General features: G+C 37.0%; 1 protein-coding gene across 2 annotated transcripts in view; it reads left to right on the top strand.

The window, feature by feature from the left end:
* The window catches only part of LOC102500410 (cysteinyl leukotriene receptor 1), a 50,735-nt gene extending 35,693 nt beyond the window's left edge, over nucleotides 1-15,042 (top strand). For both annotated transcript variants that reach the window (XM_006148778.2, XM_027771972.1), the window contains exons 2-3: nucleotides 8,663-8,750; nucleotides 13,461-15,042. In XM_006148778.2, coding sequence (XP_006148840.1) covers nucleotides 13,488-14,510 — 1,023 coding nt within the window. In that variant the 5' untranslated portion in view covers nucleotides 8,663-8,750; nucleotides 13,461-13,487 and the 3' untranslated portion in view covers nucleotides 14,511-15,042. The remainder of the gene's footprint in view (nucleotides 1-8,662; nucleotides 8,751-13,460) is intronic.
* Nucleotides 15,043-20,814: the final 5,772 nt, after the last annotated feature.

The raw sequence follows: 20,814 nt of genomic DNA, 5'->3' as shown, positions 1-20,814 counted from the left end.
CTGGACTCCCACGTAGTTGACTGCGGTTCGCATCCCGGACCCGGTGACTTAAAACTCATGCCGGGCACGTGCGTGTGCGTGCGTGCCCAAGATCCCAAGAGGAGAATGGAGGAAAAGGGATTGCGGCGTGACCATCCCCTCTGGGGGTGATTTCTCGCTTTCTGTCTCTATGTCTCTCTCTGTCTGTCTGGCGAGTGCACACACCCTATAGGGAAAACCTCTCCAAAAAAAATGAAAAATAGACAATAACATACACAGAGTTTTTTTTTTTTAACTAATATTCTTATTAAGCAAAATTATGAAATGTAATGGAGAGTTCATATATGTGCAAAATACTGTGCACACTGTAGAGATGAGGAAATGCAGGTTCAGAGAAGACTAGTATTTCACTCAAGGTTACACAGCTCCGACTTGATCGATCCCTCCTGGCTTCAGAGTCATGTCTCTCTCTCTCAAAAAAGAAATAAATAAAAAAAACTAATCATGTATTTATAGGTACAACTAATAATTGGTTTACAAACATCATAAATATAAATGGCAAGCTTAAGTTTTTCAAAATATTTTAATCTTTATATTTCTCTCAATAAGTCTCCAAATTTTTATGACCTGTGTTACTAGACTAACAACAAAAATAATACCTTTTTAAGGGACTGGCAGGTGATGTGGTGGTTAAGGGTGCTGGACTCCCACATGGCCCACTGCAGTTTGTGTCCTGGAACCGGTGGCTTGAAACTCTTGCTGGGTGCATGTGTGTGCCTAAAATCCCAAGAAGAGAATAGAAGAGGAGGGATTGTAGTGTGGCCAAGGCCCCTGGGAAGTGACTTCTCACTTTCTCTTCTCTGTCTCTGTCTCTCCAGCGAGCACAGTTAAATAAAGCAAAACAAAACAAAAAAACCTCTTTAAATCAAACCATTTTACAAAAAAACTATAGTCCTCAATCATCATCACACTCTAGACAATAATAATAAACGATTAGATTCAAATACTTGCCTGTATTTCCTAAACCTTAACCTGTTTAAATTAATTTTGACTTGTTTCATAAAACTTTTATTAAAAAATACACCTTAGTCATCACATTAGTCCTCCTAGTACACTCTATACTCTCAACACTTAAATACTTTGTATACAACCATCCATTAAACACTAGTCGTGTTTCTACCAAATCCATAAAAGCAGACAAAAAACTTGACCTGTATAACATCATGTTCAACTTGAGTAATATCATAACTTATAAATTCTATGCCAGAAACCAAAAAAAACACTTCTAGTTTTTATGCAAAAAAAAAAAAAAACGTTATTTATAATGGTAACAAAAAGTGGCACCAATGCCCAAAGTTTTAGTTAATCTCTCAAACATTTAAGAGGCTAACCAAAAAGAAAAAACGTGTGAGGCCAGAAGTTAGTGTAATGGCTATATCACTGGACTCCCACATAGTCGACCACGGTTCGCATCCCAGACCCGGTGGCTTAAAACTCACGCTGGGCACGTGTGCGTGCGTGCCCAAGATCCGGAGAGGAGAATGGAAGAGAAGGGATTGCAGCGTGGCCATCCCCCCTGGGGGTTGATTTCTCGCTTTCTGTCTCTCGGTCTCTCTGTCTGTCTGGCGAGCGCACGCGCCCTATGGCAAAAAGCTCTCAAAAAAAAAAAAAAAGAAAGAAGAAAGAAAAACATTGTTAAACTAAACTATTCTGGCCTAAAATGGCTACCATATTCTCACACTTAAATTCCTATAAGTAAACCTAAATCACACATATGTTTTTCTTAAGCTAGTTACTAAGTTACAGCCAATCACACTGGCCACACTTCAATCACAAAATATCTACCTTTTAGCCTACCCTCTAGCTGTAACCAATAATTTCTCTACCTCATGCTCTCACTTTTGTTTTTATATGAAACTTTTCCTTTTACTACACACTTCATTTTCCCTTTCCTCTCATTTATATTCCTTGTAAACCACGCAGCTAGCCATAGTCTCTCAAAATCCATTTTCCAAAAAAACTGCCCAAATTAAACCATCCACCCTTTGTTTAAATAAACTCTACTAAATTTCAATTTGTCTTAATTTATTTTTAACAATAATCAATTGATTTTAAGTTAATCAATTAAGAGGAGATTATCCTGGATAGGCCTATTAATTCAAGTGAGCTCATTAATAGGCGGTCTAGAGTTCAGAGGGGAAAAGTTAGAAATATTTAAAGAATAAAATATCTCTCTTAGTAGACTGTAAGAAAGCAATTAGCGGGACCAGCAGTTGGCGTAATGGCTATGTCGCTGGACTCCCATGTAGTCGACAGTGGTTCACGTCCTAGACCCGGCGGCTTCAAACTCACCCAAGATCTTGAGAGGAGAATGGAGGAGAAGGGACTGCGGCATGGCCATCCCCCCTGGGGGGGGGTGATTTCTCGCTTTCTGTCTCTCTGTCTCTGTCTGTCTGGCGAGCGCATGCGCCCTATAGCAAAAACCTCTCAAAAAAAAAAAAAAAAAAGGAACCAGCCATGTTATTAGAGAGGGAAGTCATGTGTCAAGTTCCTAGAGGTGGCCAGGGAGCTGAGGGTCATTACATATTGGTAGCCATCAAGAAAGGGGGACCTCAGTCATACAACTGCAAGGGATTAATTCTGCCAACAACCAGTCATCTTGGAAGAGGACACTGAATCTCAGAGGTCACAGTACTGGCTGACAACTTGATTACAGACTTGTGAGACCTTCATACATAAAATGTGGCTAAATTTTAACTAAACTCTTTTTTTTTTTTTGAGAGGTTTTCGCTATAGGGCACGTGCGCTCGCCAAACAGACAGAGAGAGAGACAGAGAGACAGAAAGCGAGGAATCACCCCCCCAGGGGGGATGGGGCCACGCCGCAATCCTTTCTCCTCCATTCTCCTCTTGGGATCTTGGGCACGTACGCACACACGCCCGGCGTGAGTTTTAAGCTGCCGGGTCTGGGATGCGAACCACGGTCGACTACGTGTGAGTCCAGCGACATAGCCATTATGCTAGCTGCTAGTCCCTTAATAAACTCTTGACTCATATAAATAATGAGAAAATAAGTTTTGCTCTAAGTTTTTGTTAATTTGTTCACAAGAATAGAAAGTTATCATACCTTTCATCCTTTTCATTGATGACAACTGTCTAAATAGAGGCCTGAAGTCTGATTAAAAGCTTTAAACTCCTATAATGTGGTTATAAACTCAATACTGTTTGAAAATATTTTCTCCAAGGCCTCCTAATTACCAAATCCAATTACAGTTATGAACTTCATTTTCTTAGGTCTTTTGGAAACATTTTAATCCAATAACCATATTTTGTCTTATAAACTGCTCTTTTGGATTCTACAATGCTATATATTTTTCATTATTTTTTCCTTTCTCAGATACTCATTTATTGTCTCCACTCTGTTATTATGTTACCTTACAGATGACAAAATTAGTGTCAAAGAGGTTAAGTACCTTCCCAAGGTCACACAGCTAACTGAAGAAACCATGATTCAAACTCAGACCAATCCTTGCTCAAAGATTATTGTGTTTTTGACATTGTATCCATATTTTCCTTGCCTCAGTAGAAAATTAAGCTCAGTTTTTCTCCTTTCTTGAAAGAGAAGTAGTTTGGCACAACTAAAAATGAAAAAAAAAAGTGTTCATTTATGAAATGGGGAATTTTCTGTAAGTAAAGAGATGATATAAAATAAAGCTAAAAACCAAAATGTCTATTGACAGATGAATGGATACAGAAAAGGTGGTATATTACACAAAATGGAATATTATTCAGTGTTCTAAAAGAAGGAAATACTGTAATATGTGACAGCACAGATGAACTTTGAAAATATTATGGTAAGAAAAATAAACCAATCAAAAAAACTATGTAATTCCACTATCATAAAGTATCTAAAATAAGTTCATAGACTCAAACAATGCAAAGGTAGTTGGCAAAGACTGAGGGAGGGGTTAGGAATGGAGAGCTACTAATCAATGGACATAAGGTTTCAGTTAAGCAAGATGAATAAATTCTAAGATCACCTTTTGAAAGTGAAACATCTATTTTGATGTTAACTATCTAATAAAAAACATTTTTTGTTTCCTTATAAATAATATATTAAGAGGTAGTCAAATATACCTGATGTTCCACTGTCTACAGTGTGATAGGCAGTAGAATCCTGATTTGCAATACTAGAAGCCATGTGGAAGACAGGGAGTTCAGATCCTGGGTCAACCTGACCATACTGAGCATGCACACACATGACCATGATCCTGAGATTTGGGGTAGAGGGATTGTGTCTTAAGACCCTGTCAAGAGTACCTGTCTCTCTTTCTCTCTCTCTCTCTGTCTAAAGAAATAAATATACTTTAAAAATAAAAGCATACCTGACATCTCCAACAACCCTAGTCAAAGGTGACTTTGCTCAGCAATGTGAGGAGTGGGCTTTCGTTTTGACATTTGGTCTCTAAAGTGATCTCAAGAGATTACCTTAATTCTGGAATTTAGTTCATAGAAAACTGTGAGAAATTTTCCAAAAATATACAAAGAAAAGATGTCAAACTAAATTTGGGGACTTATTGCACTTTGTTGGAGTAAAACAAATTACAAACTTTTTTCCTTGGGGGAAAAAGACTAATTTATTTGGGTTATTAAGGGCCAAGGAACCAAAGTGGTTCATTCTGGGGAAAATATATGCCTTCCCAGGAATAAAACCTGTTAGAAACTCTGCAGTATAGCTATCAGGCATCAGCTGGATGGATCACTGGTCTTGAAATCCTGAAGCCATATGATCAAGCAGGATGGATGCTCATACAAAAAATGGCAAAAACAAACTAACAAAGATGACATCATGAGTCTCTCTTAAAAGACCTGAATAATGGTGATCCTACTGTTAGAACCAGAGATGTCGTAACTTGTAAAACAAAAAGGGTAAGGCCAGGGAAGGGGACCTGTGAATTCTGACAAAGTGGGGAAACTTTAAATCATAAAATTAGCACTTCTTTTAGAAATCATTGTCAAATCTAGAACTATTATGCTGCCTTTAGAGTGCCTGACTAAGCTTATAAGCAAAATTTACATTCAAAGAAAAATTAAGTGAGTCTTTCCCTTTGATGTTCATCTGAGAGAAGCTCAGAGAATGCCTAGAGGTCTGATCTCAAACTCACAAATAACTTATATCCATGTTCCTCTTCATTAAAGGTATAGATCTGTTATCCTACTTGTTTTCAAGAAAAAAAAAAATGTACTCTGATCTCTATGGATTCACAGAATGGTAGATTAGAAGGCAACTTCTGAGATTATACAATCCAACCCTATTGTACTATAAGTGAGATTACAGAGAATATGTGATAAATCCAAGCACACTCAATCCACTGGAGCCTGAGGTATGATCCAAGTCTCCTGCTTATCAGTCCTAAGAATTTCCACAATGCCCATTGTCCTTCTCCATGCAAGGATTACTCTGATTTTGATAAGACATTGATTAACTGACATAAAAAATAAATTAACTAAAATCAACTAATATATAAAAGGCACTGTACTATATAGAACAGGAAGTAAGGAATAAGACTTACTTTTTCACTCTAGTAAAACCAGAGCAGGAATAACGGGGAGGTTTAAAATGAACAATCACTGAGATGACTAAAACAAAGCAATAAATGAAAGTTCTCAAAAAAAGGTACAAACAAAATATTACAACACTTCAAAGGAGATAAATACTAAATTGGGTTTGAGAAGATAAATAAGGCCTTCTTATTTGATTAGAAACAAAAAAGAGGCACTATTACCATTTCATTTAGTAGAAAATATCAGCCTAAGAACTATGTCAGGACACTGTGGATCACCAGCTCTACCTGGACCACACTTAGCACAACAGTATATAATCAATTCTTGTTCTTATGTGATTCTATTGCAGCAATGACAAAGTTGTATGGTATATGAGTTGGGACCTTATATTCTTCTTTTTTTTTAAAGAGGTTTTTGATATAGGGTAACTGGAAAGACAGAGAGAGACAGAGAAACAGAAAGCAAGAAATCACCGTGCAGGGGGGATGGCCATGCTGCAATCCATTCTCCTCCATTATCCTCTTGGGATCTTAGACACACGCACCTGGTGTGAGTTTAAGCTGCTGGGTCCAGGACTCAAACCACAGTTGACTATGTGGCAGTCCAGCGACGTAACCATTATGTCATCTGCTGGTCCTGGGATCTTATATTCTTAGAATATCTCTGTGTTCTCTTATTTATCCTGCTCACTAGATCTTGACCAGGTTACAAGTTCAATAGAGGTTAAAGAATAATGGAGAGAGAGTATCTTTTTCCTTATAAGACTGGAGATTTTATAAATATTTGTTGACCTAAACTTAACTGGACTTAATATGAGCCAAATAAAAGATCTGAGTAATTCCTGAATTAAACAATTGAAATAAAAATCATATATCTACATTTTTATTTCATCACCTCACCTTTACTATGCAAGCATCCAGGTAGGAATGGTAGATAGAGTTCAATATTAGCAGGAGCTCCTTTCAGACAAGAGACCTCAAAGAAATGGAAAAGGAATAGACAGGGAGTAAGAGTAATGAGTACCTACTATACACAAAGTTGAGAATTCCTAAAGGAACCATACTGAAGACCTCTGGGAATCCTATACTTGAGAAAACACTACACTGTAACCTAGACAATATGACAGATACACAATTATACATGTAAAGCTTGGGTTAAATTGTAATTGCACAGCCACCATGAAAATAGATAACTAGTTAGTGCATTAGACTGGTAATACTGTACTTCTTATAAATGAGACTTAGAAATTCATAAAATTTCTCTTTCCACACTAGGAAGAAATATAAGTTTTGTCTTAACATAAAACTGTAACAGAGACAAAGTAAATGTTCTCCATAGTTGAATGAAATCATATAATTTCAAGATCAGGAAGGATGTTTTTAGAGTATATACATTTTCTGGAGAGACAGAAAGTCAGAAATCAACACCCCAGGGGGATGGTCACACTGCAATCCCTTCTTCTCCATTCTCCTCTTGAGATTTTGGGCATGCACACTCAGTATGAGTGTCAAGCCACTAGGCCTGGGACTCGAACCATAGTCAACCATGTGGGAGTACAACACCTTAAGCACTACACCACCTGCTGGCCTCCAGAAAGGATTTTTATATAATCAACATTTAGTCAGTATGTTTATTGATGTACAGTGACTTGGGACAAGCTAAACAAATAGCCAAAATGTTTACTGCCTTATACAAAACACAGCTAACTCTGAGTAATTCTCTACCTGCAATCCACATTTTACACTGACTATAGTAGGCCACCTATGTCAACTCTTTACCTAAGGAAGGTGAGAAATTTTTAGAGGGAGAAGAAATTTGAGATTTCAAAAATGATTATTTGAGTACAAGGTGTACTCAAACTGCAATATTGCAATTGCAGTTTCAAGTACCTACTTTAAAGCTAGACTATGTTTAAAAATTTTGCATTTATTTTTCTTTTGACTTTTTATAGAGTTCCTTTGGAAAGTTCCCACCTATTTCTGCTTGCTAAGAATAAACTTAAGGGAGGTGTTTATTTTGCTGGCACTTAGATCACAGATAAAGAAAAGTGAGCCAGCCTCTGGGCACCTTGCAGACAGCAATGGAAGTTGACATAGGACTATAAAAATTCAGAAGAGGGACCAGCAGTTGGTGTAATGGCTATGTCGTAAGGACTATGTCACTGGACTCCCATGTAGTCAACCACGGTTTGCGTCCCAGACCCAGTGGCTTAAACTCACTCCAGGCACATATGTGTGTGTGCCCAAGATCCAGAGAGGAGAATGGAGTAGAAGGGATTGCAGTGTGGCCATGCTCCCTGGAGGGGTGATTTCTCGCTTTCTGTCTCTCTTTCTTTGTCTTTCTGGTGAGCACATGTGCCCTATAGCAAAAAGCTCTAAAAAAAATCAGAAGAAAAGCATTCAGGTTGCTAGTACTTTAAGAATGCCCTTCTGTGCTCATTTCTTGAAGATTGTTAGACTTTGTTAGATGCTCAGATATAATTTAATTGAAGAGACATGCACTCATGAAAAAATTAACTCTATAAGGTTATAAAACAATTTGATTTCTGAATTCATATAATATGTTCCAATTTTGTGTTATAAAAAAATAAATGTTCTTATGAGTTTATAGGGAGAAGAGTCTAGGGTCCTTTAAGCCATTCCTCCCTTCAAGGAAAATGGTCTCTAAGCCATCCCAGACAGATATACTTGGTATTTTTAACATTCTAACTCTTATTCCTAGCAAACTAGATCCTTGAATATGAACTGCCAAATTATTTCCCCTCTTGAACTTTATAACACAATGTTTAGAAGAGAAAATAGGAGAAATATGGTGGTTTCATAGAGAGAGGAATATTTTGTAATACTAGATTCATCTTCAGAAACAGAAACTACGTGCACACAGTGAAAAACATCTGGGGCCAGCCCTGGTCTTTATTCCAAGTTTTTCCCCTGGGGATGTAAAAATGGATGGAGGAAAAAGAAGGAAGCTTGGGATCCAGTGAATAGCCCTAAATCTGTCAGTTAAGCTTTCATGTCTCATCACACACTCTGGATTTGTACTTAAGGCTGCTGAGCTCCCATGACCTTTCTGGACTGCTTCTATGATTATTAACTTCCTTTTCAATCTAACAATTTTAGCGTGAGCTTCCTCAGCTATTACACCATAAGAAGCACTGACCACCATAAGAAGGAACACTTGTGAAGAGTACTGCAGTGTCAGAAAAAGGTATGATTTCCACTTTCAAAATGAACATTACTTTTTCTTTCTTTTTTTTTTTTTTTTTTGGAGAGGTTTTTGCTATAGGGCGCATGCGCTCACCAGACAGCCAGAGACAGAGAGACAGAAAGTGAGAAATCACCCCCCAGGGGGGATGGCCACGCCACAATCTCTTCTCCTACATTCTCCTCTCAGGATCTTGGGCATGCACACACACATGCCCAGGGTAAGTTTTAAGCCACCAGGTCCAGGACGTGAACCGCGGTCGACTACATGGGAGTCCAGCAACATAGCCATTACGCTAACTGCTGGTCCCCAACATTACTTTTTCAACTTGCAAACAACTTCACAAAGTAACTTCCTTCATTATCTGCACTAAAATAATATAAATTCCATTTATGTTTATTGCTTACTTTTTTTTTTTTTTTTGGAGAGGTTTTCGCTATAGGGCGCCATGTGCTCGTCAGACAGACAGAGAGAAACATAGAGACAGAAAGCGAGAAATCACCCCCCCAGGGGGGATGGTCATGCCGCAATCCCTTCTCGTCCATTCTCCTCTCGGGATCTTGGGCACGCACGCACACGCACCCGGCATGAGTTTTAAGCCACCGGGTCTGGGACGCGAACCGTGGTCAACAACGTGGGAGTCCAGCGACATAGCCATTACGCTAACTGATGGTTCCCATTTATTGCTTACTTTTTATTAAGCAATTAATGACCCATTTTTTTGTAAAGCAATTAATGACCCATTTGTTTTCTGCTAAGATAGCTCTTATTCTAGACTGTATTGTAACCTCTCCACAATTTTGAGCTATTACTCTTCTCCTCCACCAGACTAGGAGCTTTTTAAAGGCAGGAATGGGGTCGTAGATATCTTAAGTTTAAAACAGAAGTCTCTCTATATATATCTAGTATGGGTCCCATTATTGGGGAATTGTAGAATATTCTATAACAGTGAATTAAATGCTGTTTCAGACAAGCAATACCATCATCTGTGAAATGAGTGGTTTATACTAAATGATCTCTACCCCTCTAGGATTTACTACTGGCTCAGAAGTTTTACAATCTTTTTTTTAATATGGCCTTAATATAAACCATTGACCTAACTTAGTTATAAATAAATAATTGAAGCTAAATATTAAAATTTCTAGCCAAGCTTATTTTAGTCTGAAAATACTAGGAAGGTTATTAAGGGAACTCGAGATCATCTATGTCTTTGTGTATTTTTTTAAAAAAGAATTATTTAATTTTTTTTAATTTGCTATAGGAAATGTGCACTCATCAGAGGGAGACAGATATATATATATATAGAGAGAGAGAGAAAGCAAGCCACCAGGTCTTAGACTCAAACCACAGTCAGACATGTGGGAGTCCAGAAACTTAACCACCACACTACCTGCTAGCCCCTCTTTGTATGATTTTTAGTGTTATTTATTTGGCATCTTTCATTCAAAGATCTCAGAATTTCACATTTATTTATAACATGAAACATACAAATAAAATTGATTTGTCTATGCCAATGACATGGGTGTTTTTAACTTTAGAGGTAGCTTTGTGATTTAGTACCTTCCTCAATTCTTTAGAAAGCAACTTTCCTTACACAGCAGCTTTAGGCTCCAAGGCTACAAAGTTTTTAAATTATACTGTGATGAGAAGATAACTCTAAATTTTTTAAAATTATAAACAATATCTTCAAGTGAATAATTTGCTCTATCGTCCATTTGCTCATTTACTTAATTAACACTTATGGGCAAGATACATATGTAGTAGGTCTTGTGTGGGATGCTTTCTTATATATCAATCAGATATCTGGGAAAGAAGACAGCACATTTATACAAGTCTTTGTTTGGCAAGATAGATTTTATAGACCCCTAGGAGTCCAACAAAGACAGAGATTACTTTAGACAAAGGCTAAGGGAAAAAGGTGCAATCTGAGTTGAAAGACGAGTGGTTTTTGCATATGCATAGATGAAAAAAAGGGGACAAAGAAATAGCATGGAAAAAACAGGCAAGTGGGAAAATTTGCAGTGTATATCCCTCTTATAGTAAAATAGTTGTATACTTGAGCTACACAGTGTGCAAAGGGGAGAAGTAGAGAAAAACTGGGAAAGATAAATTATACCCAGGCTATAGTCAGACTTAAATATCAGGCTAAGAAGTCCGGATTTTATTCTGAAGGTACTAGGGCATCATTGAAGGTTTAAGAGGAAGGATGTGGCATAACTGGAAGCTACAATATGTGATAAATTATTGTGAAAATAGTTGATAGCAAGATAGATTGGAAGTTGGTGGTAGGAAGAGCTGATTGTATTTATATAATACCTTTCAAGTGTGGTTCTTTTAAAACTCTATCAGAAACAGAGAGTAGAATGGCAGTGTCCAGGGTCTGGGGAGATGTTGATCAAAGGGACAAACTTTCATTCATAAGATGAATGACTTATGGCCATCTAATGTACAACCTGGTGATAACTGTATTGTATTCTTGAAATTTGCTGAGAATAGATCTTAAGTGTTCTCACTACACATGCAAAAGATAAATATGTGTAGTGATGGATGTGTTAATTAACTTGATTGTGGCAATCATTTCACAATGTATATGTATATCAAATGATCATGTTGTACAGCTTAAGTACACACAATTTTTATTTGTCAATTATACCTCGATAAATCTGGGGAACGCAGTAGGAAAGCCTGTATCAGAAATATCAACAGCACCATCTAGTGCCTCACAGGATAGTACTGCCCAGTTAGGGAAAACATCTAATTCAGGGCTAACAAAAAAGATTGTAATCAATTTAAGAAGTCTCCCTTTCTTCCATAACTGCATCTAAGTTAAATGTTTGTTTCACCAATGGTGAAAAAAAAATAGCAAATAACTGGAAAGCAAACTGAGAAACGATGCAGAGGTTTTATATGGAGGTCTCATTTTTCTCTATGGCCTCTCAGAATGATTCCTCTTCAATTTTTTATCTTATACCAAGAGTTTTTTGCTTGAAATAATAACATTTTTAATGAAAGGAGAAAATGGAACAACTAGTTAAGGTGGCAAGATGGAAAAATGATGCATCCTCAACAGCAAATATAATTCTTAGCAGTAGTAAACTTAGGAAGTTATACATCATCTACCTGTAACTTACTGACATAGCTAGCTGTTTTTGTGTTCCTGATATAAAGATGAACTCAGACCCCTCAATTACCCATTGCTGGTAATTCTTGTGTACTGAGGTAATCTTCCACCTTACAAATACAACCTCTTTGTGGCCAGGAAAGAAGGGTTGTGTAAAAGAAAAAAAAAATCAGACTTCAACTGAAGATTACCTACCATATTTTATTAAACATTGATAAGTTGTTTCCACTTTCACAAAGAATAAAAGACAAGGGGGCCTGTCCACTAGTGTAAAGGTTAAGCACTGTGACTAGGGAGTGGAATTCCACATAGTCAATTGTGGTTGGAGTCCCAAACCAAGTCATTTGGAAAGCACATCAGATGCATGTGCTTATGGGCCCAAGAACCTAACTTGATGGAGAAATGGGGGAGGGGGAAGGAATTATAGAAAGACTATGCTCCCTTTAGAGTGTTCTCTCGCTCTCTATCTCCCCACCTCCATCTCATGAGTGTATGTTTCCTCTGGCAATAAAAAGAAAAAGAGCAAAAGAGGAAAATCTGGTAGAAAATTAAAGAAATAATTGGTTCTATGCTATCTCATCCCTAGCTCTCTCTGATCAGAGCTTGGTGACTGCCCTGATCAATATAGCTGAACTATGCTAGACCAGCCAAGTAAAACCTTCTTTGCTATAAAAGAAACATTGTATATTGCTAAGCAGTAAACTTTGAGTACAAGTCTAGGAAAAGAACAATGATTAACAGCTACAATTCTCTCACCCAACAAGTATATTTCATCTTAAATTATGATACATATTTTAGAAATGTATTTCTTTTCTTGGGGGGGGGGAGATTTTCGCTATAGGGCGCATGTGCTCACCAGACAGAGAGAGACATAGAGACAGAAAGTGAGAAATCACCCCCCAGGGGGGATGGTCACGCCGCAATCCCTTCTCCTCCGTTCTCCTCTCGGGATCTTGGGCATGTAAGCACATGTGCCTGGCATGAGTTTTAAGCCACCGGGTCCGGGACGCGAACCGCAGTCGACTTCGTGAGAGTCCAGCAACATAGCCATTACGCTAACTGCTGGTTCCCTAGAAATGTATTTCTAATTTTAAAGAATTATTTATTTTTGTTTTATTTATTATTATTATTATTATCCAATTTGACCAGAAAGAGAGAGGGGAAGAGTGAGAAAGCAAGTCATCCAGTCCAGGACTAGAACCACAGTTGGCCATGTGGGAGTCCAGCACCTGCCAGTCCTGAAAAATCATTTAAAAGGAAAATTTATGAAGTATTTCTGGAATAGTATGATTTACAGTATGGGAGAGTTGTTTTGTCTGGGTCTTGAAGGTTAAGAGGATGTCCATCAGGCAAACGTGGGTGGGTAAGAACAAAACAAAAAAAAAAAAAAAAGAGTTTTCTGGGTCCTTGTAGGACCCAAATCCTTCTCCTGGGGACAGGGTACAGCTGAATCTCCCACCATTGCTTCACCACCTTTGCTTTCTGCTGTGGCCAAAAAGTATATATAGTGACACTATGAAATGAAACATTAGTACTTCCTATAATTTACGATGTGGTAAAATTTGACAATATCTTTTTCACATATATTGTAGGTGCCAAGCAGACATTCCTAGAGAAACATGGATGAAGCTGGAAATCTGACAGTGTCTTCTGACAGTAATAACACATGCCATGACACTATTGATGACTTCCGCAATCAAGTGTATTCCACCTTGTACTCTATGATCTCTGTTGTGGGTTTCTTTGGCAACAGCTTTGTGCTCTATGTCCTCATAAAAACATATCATGAGAAGTCAGCCTTCCAAGTATACATGATTAACTTAGCAGTAGCAGATCTACTGTGTGTGTGCACACTGCCTCTCCGTGTGGTCTATTATGTTCACAAAGGCATTTGGCTGTTTGGTGACTTTTTGTGTCGCCTCAGTACATATGCCTTGTATGTCAACCTCTATTGTAGCATTTTCTTTATGACAGCCATGAGTTTTTTCCGTTGTGTTGCAATCGTTTTCCCAGTCAGGAACATTAATTTGGTTACACAGAAGAAAGCCAGGTTTGTGTGCATGGGCATTTGGATTTTTGTGATTTTGACCAGTTCTCCATTTTTAATGGCCAAATCTTACAAAGATGAGAAAAACAATACCAAGTGTTTTGAACCTCCACAGGACAATCAAGCTAAAAATCATGTTTTGGTCTTGCATTATGTGTCTTTCTTTGTGGGCTTCATCATCCCTTTTATTACTATTATTGTCTGTTATACAATGATCATTTTGACTCTACTAAAAAATTCAATGAAGAAAAATCTATCAAGTCGTAAAAAGGCTATTGGAATGATCATAGTTGTGACAGCTGCCTTTTTAATTAGTTTCATGCCATATCATATCCAACGCACCATTCACCTTCATTTTTTGCATAATGAAACTAAACCCTGTGATTCTGTCCTTAGAATGCAGAAGTCAGTGGTCATAACATTGTCTCTGGCTGCATCAAACTGTTGCTTTGACCCTCTTCTATATTTCTTTTCAGGAGGGAACTTTAGGAGAAGGCTGTCTACATTTAGAAAGCATTCTTTGTCCAGCATGACTTATGTGCCCAAGAAGAAGGCCTCCTTACCAGAAAAAGGAGAAGAAATATGTAAAGAATAGTAATAGAAATACGTGAAGAATAGTTTAAACCCATTGCCAGTGCAAACCATAGTAGAGTCCCCCAAACAAATATTTTCTCAAGTTATTTACAATAAAAATAAAAATTTCCACTAAAAATTTACAGGTATTTAACTATGTGTGACTTTATTTCTACTGGGTCATCTGCAAAGTCATGACATATTTTTCTGTTTTTCTATGCAAAAAAAATGTGTCATGACTTTTTCAATGACTAAATATCTCAGTTATGCATTCATACTATTAGGTATTTAAAGATGAGTTTTAAGTGTTAAAAATTCAGTCCATCACTATGAACTAAATTGTAAATGTCTTTCTTATCATTGCCAGAAGGTGTAGATGTGTCATTGCACCGTAAAACTTAGGTCCGAAATCAATGTTTTCCTCCTCAAATGAAAGCTTTAGAACTATACTTTTAAGATATAAAATTAGTGGGGCCAGCAGCTGACATAGTCGTTAAGGTGCTGGATTCCCACATGGTCCACCGTGGTTCGAGTCCCACACCTGGCATCTTGAAATTCATGCTGAACGTGTATGTGTGCATGCCCAAGATCCCAGGAAGAGTGGAGAAGAAGGGCTTGTGCCATGGCCATCCCCCCTGGGGGCATGATTTCTCACTCTCTGCCCTCACTGTCTCTTTCTGTCTTTTTCCTCTCTGGCAAGCACATGCACCCTATGGCAAAAATCTTTAAAAAGAGATAGAAAATTAGCAAATAGTTCTCAATCATCCTAAAATATCCCTTCGCATATACATTATTCGATGAGACCTGGAGATAACCCACGAACTGCATAAAATCTACTTGTCAGCCTCTTCCTTTATAGAGCTAACTGGTTAGCTATTTTCCAGAGAGAATGTGCAAATGCTGAAACAGACTAGCATTCAGACAAATGGCCCCACCAGACTCCATGCAATTTACAGCCTGGAAACTGAGGAAAATAAATCTAGTCAAAAGCTACTTTGTCTCTAATTTTCTTCTGCCCTGCTTCAGGGCCCCAAAAGAGAATTGGGAAACTTTGTTGCTCATTGAGATTCTTATAGAGAATTATCTTCCTAGGCAACATATAATCCTTTAAGAATGCAGACAACTGATACTCCCATATTTGAACAGAAGTAATTAAAAAGTTATCTGAAGAAGGGGGAAAAAGATTTACTTTTCTACATGCCTACTACTATGATCAAAATGATCAAGGATCAGGCCAGCAGGTGGCTTGGTGGTTGAGGTGCTGGACTCCCACATGGCTGACCATGGTTTGTGTCCCAGACCTGGCAGTTTGCTTTCTCACTTTCTGTCTCTCTCTAGTAAATTAAAAAAATAAAATAATGATAATGAATAAAATTTTTTAAAAATCATCTAAGATGGATTTATGAAGAAATTTTGAATATCCGTGTTAAAAATTCTTTAAGAAGTACTTTTATTTTTGCATATGTGTATAACTATATGTAAAATATTTTGCTCTATGATATGCATTTATGGGTGAAAATCATAAGCTCTATTGTTATTTCATAATTTTTACTTCTTTATTGGCATGTTGACAGGAATATCAAGGATATGCTCACAGTGGTTTTTCTATTACAGTAAAAGTTTTGTCCTTAGGACAGCAGTAACAAGTTAATTATGGCTGAAATATAATATTCATAAGCAAGCTTTGGCTGAAGTATAGTCTGTTCCTTAATTGTGTTTCAAAAAGTACATTACTATAGCAGAAAAAAAAATGATAATGGTGAAGAAAAAGGAAAGTTATGAAAGAAGTTCTATATGAATCTGCTACATGTATATTATTTCTATTTCACATCTAAAGTTGCAGTCCCTTGAAAAGATGATAAAACATAAACAGAAAGGACATCAAAGACATAGCAATAGTTGGTGCCTGTTTGCTTTGATTTAACATACCTGTCATTGGCAGTACCTATACTTTTATCCTATAGTATTATTCTTTTGCTTGAGATAAAAATCAAACATAATATTTATCATAAAAGTCAGTTCTCATTTACTAAGCCTTCTGATATTCAGCATGCAGCATTTGTATAGCAAGATACAATTTTAAAGTATTTAGACATTGTTTTGTTACTTAAATATACTGATTCATATTTACTACATGGCTTCTCTATTTTCAGAGAATTAGAACAAATACAACCATAGTTACATTCCACTTCCCACAAAAGAATCTTGGTGCTTATTTATTCCTACTTCTAAGCTTTTGCCTATGTTTTCATTTTTACTCATAGTCCTACTTCAGGTGCACTTGTATTGTGCACCTAAAATTGTGTTAAAAGGGTAGATCTCATGTTAAACATTTTTATCACAATTAAAGATAAATAAGGATCAGAAGCAGAGATTTCTTTTTAATGATTTAATTGTTCATTTTAAAAATAAGTTTTAACTAAACTACATGCTTAGACTTTTAAATTATATAAACACATGAACCATGACCTAAGGCCTATAACTTAACTCAGAAGACCATCTTAAGAATACTGTACAGGGGACCAGCAGTTAGCGTAATGGCTATGTCGCTGAACTCCTATGTAGTCGACTGCGGTTCATGTCCGGACCCGGTGACTTAAAACTCACGCCGGGCGCGTGCGTGTGCGTGCCCAAGATTCCAAGAGCAGAATGGAGGAGAAGAGATTGCGGTGTGGCCTTCCCTCCGGGGAGGTGATTTCTCGCTTTCTGTCTCTCTGTTTCTGTCTGTCTGTCTGGCGAGCGCACGCACCCTATAGCAAAAAAAAAAAAACAAACTCAAAGAATACTGTACAGTATCCTAGAATATTGATATTAGAAGGACCTTAATATTTGTCATTTCTAATGATGAAATGACACACATTCCTTTGGTTACCAACAGCCCTTATAAACCTCATCAGCTATTCAAACCCTCTTTCATCATATACTTAGCTTTTTATTTAGTTCAGCCAATATGGTTTCTGTATCTCAAAAATATCAAATCATATCTTAAAGGAATATGCTGTGTTTTAATCTCCAGAATAAACATAGATGGTTTTGTGTGATCATCTCAAACTCTAGCCTTTTTTTCCTTGGTTGTTAAAGTTTCCTGGCTTTTTAATCTGGGGATATGATTTTGCATTTTTAATTGATCTTATAAGATAATTAAATATACCTTTCATTTTTTTTCTTTTTTGGAGAGGTTTTTGCTATAGGGCGTGTGTGCTCACCAGAAAGACAGAGAGAGACAGAGAGATAGAAAGCGAGAAATCAACCCCCAGGGTGGATGGCCATACTGCAATCCCTTCTCCTTCATTCTTCTCTCGGGATCTTGGGCACGCACACACACGTGCCCGGCGTGAGTTTAAGCCACCTGGTCTGGGACTCAAACCGCAGTTGACTACATGGGAGTCCAGCAACATAGCCATTACGCTAACTGCTGGTCCCAATATACCTTTCAATTTTACCACTTAGTAACCTGTTAATGACTCCAACAGTGGAAAATTTAGAAACTAGATGTGAGATTAGATTTCAGAGCAATGTAAAATTCTGGGGCCTTTTGAATAAACACCACTGCACTGAGGGTAGAAAAAGAAGTGCACTTATTCCATTCTACTTCATGTATATAAACTGATTTAGATTGGTTTTGTCTGATTCTAAAATAGTAATATGTTTCTGAGAGGCCAAATGCAAAACATTTTCTTTTTTCTTTCATTCTCTCTTTTTAAAGAATTAATTATTTTTAAGAATTATTTATTTACTTAATTCCATTTGTTATTATTATTATTATTTAAATTTGACCAGAGAGAGAGAAAGGGAAATCTAGAAAGCAAGCTCCCAGGTCTGGAACTTGATCTGCAGTCGACTATGTGGGAATTTGGTGTCTTTAACCACCATGCTACCAGCTCACCCCCAAAACATTTCTTTGATTCATCTCAGAGCTCTGTTACTCCAGATAAATCATAAGACAAATTCTGATGTTAATTCATCTGCTGATTTTTCTCTTTTCTCTGTACTTTATATAACCATCTCCAATGATAACTCTATTAAGTCACAGAAATATATTTCTGTTTTAAATTACAAAATCAAAACTAAAATTTTATCAAACAGATTTCACTGGAACTATTGCTGGAGTGACATTTAAATGAGTATTCCCAAGGACATGACCATTATAATTTCTCTTGATAGGTATTCATTTGGTCTAGGAAATGTTTTGCATGTCACTATTTTATAAATTTAACACAACTAAATAATTTCTATGGAAAACTGTCCTTTTGGTGCAGAAAGTTGTATTACTGGATATTCAAAGGGAATGTGAAGTAAAGGTTTGCTATTGCCTAGTTTCACTGCATCTAAAATAAACAAAAATTACCATATTTGTTCCCGAATACCCATACTATACTTGGTTTGATGTTTTGTTGGTTTTTTTCACCTTGCTAACTTGAAAGATTAGTAATCTCTTGAAGACATGGATAGACATGATAATTAAGGATTGTACAATAGTCTTACATCCGATATGAAAGAGATTTCTGATTCTGAAACTTTGGCAAAGAAAATTAAAACTACTATCTAATTCTAGTCTCCCTTAAAAAAAAAAAACACTTCAAACAACTGACAAAGGAAACCAAAAAAGTTAATTTTTTCACTGTTTCATATAGTTTTTCATTGTTACTGAATAAAGGTTATAGTAACCCAGCATAATATTAGGCTATTTTCATCCATAGAAGAAATTTTCATTGCTAAAGTAGCACCACAACTCTTCATGAATATCAGTTTTTTTTACTTAAATCTAATGTATTTAAATCTAATTATAAGAACACTCCAAAGCAGATTCTATAGACTTATAGGGCTTGATTTTTGACTCTGTGCCTTTTCCCACTTTGTCACACTTAGTATTCATCTTAGATCTGGCATCTTAAATCAACCCTTTCTTCCCCTGTTACAGAAGGGTCTAATTGACAATCTATATTCCAACATTTTCAGAACATCTGAAGAAGCCTAAAATTTCTTGATTCAAGGAAATTAGAAGCTAATGTATTAACATAAAATTGACCATCCTAAGGCTAAAACAATTCAAGACCTATAATATGAGTGTTAATATCATTAGGAAACCTCAGAGAACAGCTTGGAATGTTTGAAAGGAGCAGCTTGAGGACATATTAGGACATTATGTATCCAGAGACACTCAATTCTGATTAGTTTGTACATTCTTCTCCCTGATTAACTGCATTATTTATCAATAAGCCTTAGGATATCCATTTGGTTTACTAGTTTCCTTACCAAAAAGACAAAATATTTACTGGTCGATAGAAATATCCCTTTGCTTGAACATTCCATTTTTTACTATGATTATTCAATTGACTTTCTGGTACAAATTTTTATCTGGCAACATGCTCCAGTTTCCCTGTGATATGATCTAATACCCTCTCCTTTCAGCTCCAGCCCAACCCTGAACAAAGTAAGTTGGCTAAGGCTGAAGATTTCTAGGACTAAAGTTTTGGAAATCCCAATTCTGGAATAGAGAAAAAGTGCAACTTCAACATCCTGGTTATCAAGCTATTCCTCAATATTGCAAATATGGTTATGATACCTTGGAAGAAGAGACCTGTTATGATTACCTTAACTGTGTCTACAAGTGACTTTTGAATATTTTAACTAATTAAGAATCACTATTTGCAAATTAAAAGAGACCTTAGGGGTCATAGAGCCCAGACTCCCATATTTTGTTAGAGTCTCCTATAAGGCTTTCTGCCAAGTGGTTAAACTCTTCTTAAAATTACAGGGAACTCAAAACCAGAGAAGACAGAAAAAGAATAGAAGACAAAAAGTAAACAAAGAACAAGGACAATGAAGAAACAAGTTACAAATGTAGTGTTTTTAATACAACTATATCAATAATTGTCCTAAAATGTGAGTACTCTAAGTACATGAATTAAAAGACGAACTGTGGAGGACCAGCAGAGGGCGTAATGGCTAAGTTGCTGGACTCCCATGTAGTCCACCGAGGTTCGAGTCCAGGACCCGGTGGCTTAAACTCATGCTGGGCACATGTGCATGTGTGCCCAAGATTGCGAGAGGAGAATGGAGAAGGGAAAGCAACATGGCCATCGCCCCAGGGGTTGATTTCTCGCTTTCTGTCTCTGTGTCTCTGTCTTTCTGGTGAGTGCACATGCCCTATAGCAAAAAACCTCTCCAAAAAAGAAAAGACATACTCCTTAAGAAACCCTCTCTAAGGGGCCGGCAGGTGGCATGGTGGTTAGGGGAGCTGAACTCCCACATGCCTGACCACAGTTCCAGACCTGGTGGCTTGCTTTCTCACTTTCTCTCTCTCTCTCTCTCTCTCTCTCTCT

The sequence above is a fragment of the Tupaia chinensis genome, unplaced genomic scaffold (genome assembly GCF_000334495.1).
Source record: "Tupaia chinensis unplaced genomic scaffold, TupChi_1.0 Scaffold000243_1, whole genome shotgun sequence".
Classification (NCBI taxonomy): domain Eukaryota; kingdom Metazoa; phylum Chordata; class Mammalia; order Scandentia; family Tupaiidae; genus Tupaia; species Tupaia belangeri.
The sequence above is the reverse complement of the archived record's forward strand: the minus strand, read 5'-3'. Positions and strand labels throughout refer to the sequence as shown.